Consider the following 1,946-nt stretch of genomic DNA (forward strand, 5'->3'; position numbering starts at 1 on the left):
TGTACAAAATGGAAGATAAAGTATCTCACAAAATTCTTGAGAAAGGTAGGTGAGAAAATATAACTGTTATATTAGCACGCAACACAGTGTAAAGCACTTAATAACTATTAATAACTATCCCTTATATTTACTAAAATGTTGGCCACGGAAACTGTTTGCACTTAGAACGGAATTTCGCTGTAATAGAATAACCCCCTCCCCAAAGAAAAAGGAGCTGAAATCAAAGTTTATTTCTTTTTCACATAAAACCCAGATCCACACGGGCCAGGTTCGATTTAGCAGCTCTGATCTAAGAAGTCCACATATACTTTTTACCTCTCTGTTCTGCTATCCTAAGTGAGTGGCTGTTTTCTTACAGTCCAAAATACTGTTTGCTACATCCTTGCTACAAGACGCAGAATAAAGGAAATGGGAAAGAACTGGCGAAAGGAAGGGGCCGTCTCTTATGGAAGGTTTTGTAAGCTTATATTCTATTGGCCAGAATGTTAGTCAGAGGACGTACCAACTTACAAGGGAGGTTGGGAGATGTAGTCTTTATTTTTAAGGAAGAAAGAAAATACACACACACACACACACACACACACACACACACACACACACACACGATCTTAATAACAAAATTCTTTTTGATGTAAAATATAGAGAAATGCACCGGGGAAGTGGGGGATATATGTGTGTAATCACTACCACTCAGAAGGGTGAGGCAGGAAATGACAAGTTCAAAGCCAGCCTGGGCAACCCTGTCTCAAAAATAAAAAAAAGAGCCGGAGATGTAGCTCAGCAGTGCAGTCCTTGCCTAGCATGTGTGAGACCCTGGGATTTGAGCTCAATCCTCAGTACCGGTACCACCACAACAAAAATGTAGATAAACGTAAAAATTCAGAATGTAGACCATCATCAAGTTGATATAGTCTATTACAGTGTAAAGCTAGATGTCTAAAAATAGTTATAATAAAATTAAATAAGGTTAGTGTCTATAGGGTTTTCCTTCTATTGGATACTGTGAACTCAGGATGGAAATATGATAGTAGCTTTTCATATGGACTCAGAGTTGTGTTCAAATTTAGTAAATGATGTTTTTGTTGTTATTCCGTCTACATAGCACTTTTTAAAAAAGCAGAAAATGAGATAATCGACCTCGCGCTTGCCAGGCAGGCTCTGTGCCGCTGAGCTAAATCCCCAGCCCCACACCCCACAATAGCTTAAAAAAGGTTCAAAAAGCTATTATTAAGTTTTCCTTTTAAGAAAACGCTCTGATCCATTCAATGATAGTTTATTTACTCTTAGACTTTTATTGAAGGTGGCAGAACACTGTCTTTACTGCCTTACAGTTTAGTGCTCATAATATAAAAGATGCACACGCAGGAAAAAAGACGGCAAAGCCCCAAATACCAAGTGGGTCTGCGCGCTCTGCGCAGGAATGTTTTCGCCCTGGTGAACTCGGTGAACGTGCTCTCGGGGGGCCTCGTCCGAGGTCTGCGCCCACAGCGCGCGGGCTGGGAGTGGCCGCGAGGACTCATCGGGGGAGCGAGAGCAGCTGAAGCGTAGAAAGCGCCCAAGGAAAGCAGTGCGACTAGGGTGGAGGTTGAACAAACCGGAGCGTCCCGCACTCGCGGCCCGGCGTTTAGCTCTTGCCGCCTCCCGCGCGCGGCGACCAGCGTCTGCTCCGCAGCGGCCCGGCGCCCTGGACGCGGCCCGGCGCGCGGACTCGGAGCGCGCTGCCCTCTTCCGCCCGCCCTCCCCCGCCGCGTGTCGCTGTCGCCCCTCCCGGGCGGAACTCCCTGAAACACATCCCGACCCGGCCGGAGTTTCTGCCGGCTCCTTTAGGGGTGGGGCCGAGACGCAACTTTTGGAAACTTGGGGCCAAGAGGACTGGCTGACCGCGGCGCCGCGGCGGCCGTCGTAGGACGCGCACCCGCAGCCGCAGGCGGGCGAGGGGGGCGGGG

At 47.9% G+C, this 1,946-nt stretch overlaps 1 protein-coding gene across 1 annotated transcript; it reads right to left on the reverse strand.

The window, feature by feature from the left end:
- Positions 1–1,272: 1,272 nt before the first annotated feature.
- On the reverse strand, positions 1,273–1,946 carry LOC106148729 (the record flags this gene model as incomplete). Its single annotated transcript, XM_013515168.1, is given in 1 exon segment — positions 1,273–1,946. A coding segment is annotated over 1 exon segment (614 nt), but the record flags the coding sequence as incomplete, so codon positions are not given.

Source organism: Chinchilla lanigera, unplaced genomic scaffold (assembly GCF_000276665.1).
Source record: "Chinchilla lanigera isolate Chin_1 unplaced genomic scaffold, ChiLan1.0 scaffold00002, whole genome shotgun sequence".
Classification (NCBI taxonomy): Eukaryota; Metazoa; Chordata; class Mammalia; order Rodentia; family Chinchillidae; genus Chinchilla; species Chinchilla lanigera.